The 367-nt window shown below is 55.6% G+C and overlaps 1 protein-coding gene across 1 annotated transcript; it reads left to right on the forward strand.

Annotated features, from left to right (window-relative positions):
* nrbf2b (nuclear receptor binding factor 2b) lies at nucleotides 1-361 on the forward strand (the record flags this gene model as incomplete). The annotated part of the gene is given in 1 exon segment (XM_035666548.1): nucleotides 1-361. A coding segment is annotated over 1 exon segment (339 nt), but the record flags the coding sequence as incomplete, so codon positions are not given.
* Between the last annotated feature and the right edge of the window lie 6 nt (nucleotides 362-367).

Here is a 367-nt window from a genome sequence, read left to right on the forward strand (position 1 = left end):
ACCATCGAGGACCTGCGGCGCCTGGTCGACCACTTGATGAACGAAAATCAGCGGCTGGTGGCCGACAACAAGAGGCTACAAACTGAAAACACCCGGCTTCTCTCCGAAGCGGCCGAGGCAGCAGACTTTGTCGAGCGTTCGGAGCTCTGGGTGCTCCCACAAGCAGGTGGGCAGGAGAGAAAAAGCACAGGGAAGGGGAAGGAGATTGCAATTCCTCAGCTGCCACCACTGGAGATGCCAGCTCAGGAAGATCTGTGTCTGGACGACCTGCCTCCTTTGGAGCTGCCAGAGGACATCCAGAATGAACTACAGGAGCTACTGGACAGGGATAAACTGTGATAAGAGACATGTCTCTCTCTCTCTCTCT

Source organism: Morone saxatilis, unplaced genomic scaffold (genome assembly GCF_004916995.1).
Source record: "Morone saxatilis isolate NCDOM2014 unplaced genomic scaffold, NCSU_SB_2.0 Contig1, whole genome shotgun sequence".
Lineage (NCBI taxonomy): Eukaryota > Metazoa > Chordata > Actinopteri > Moronidae > Morone > Morone saxatilis.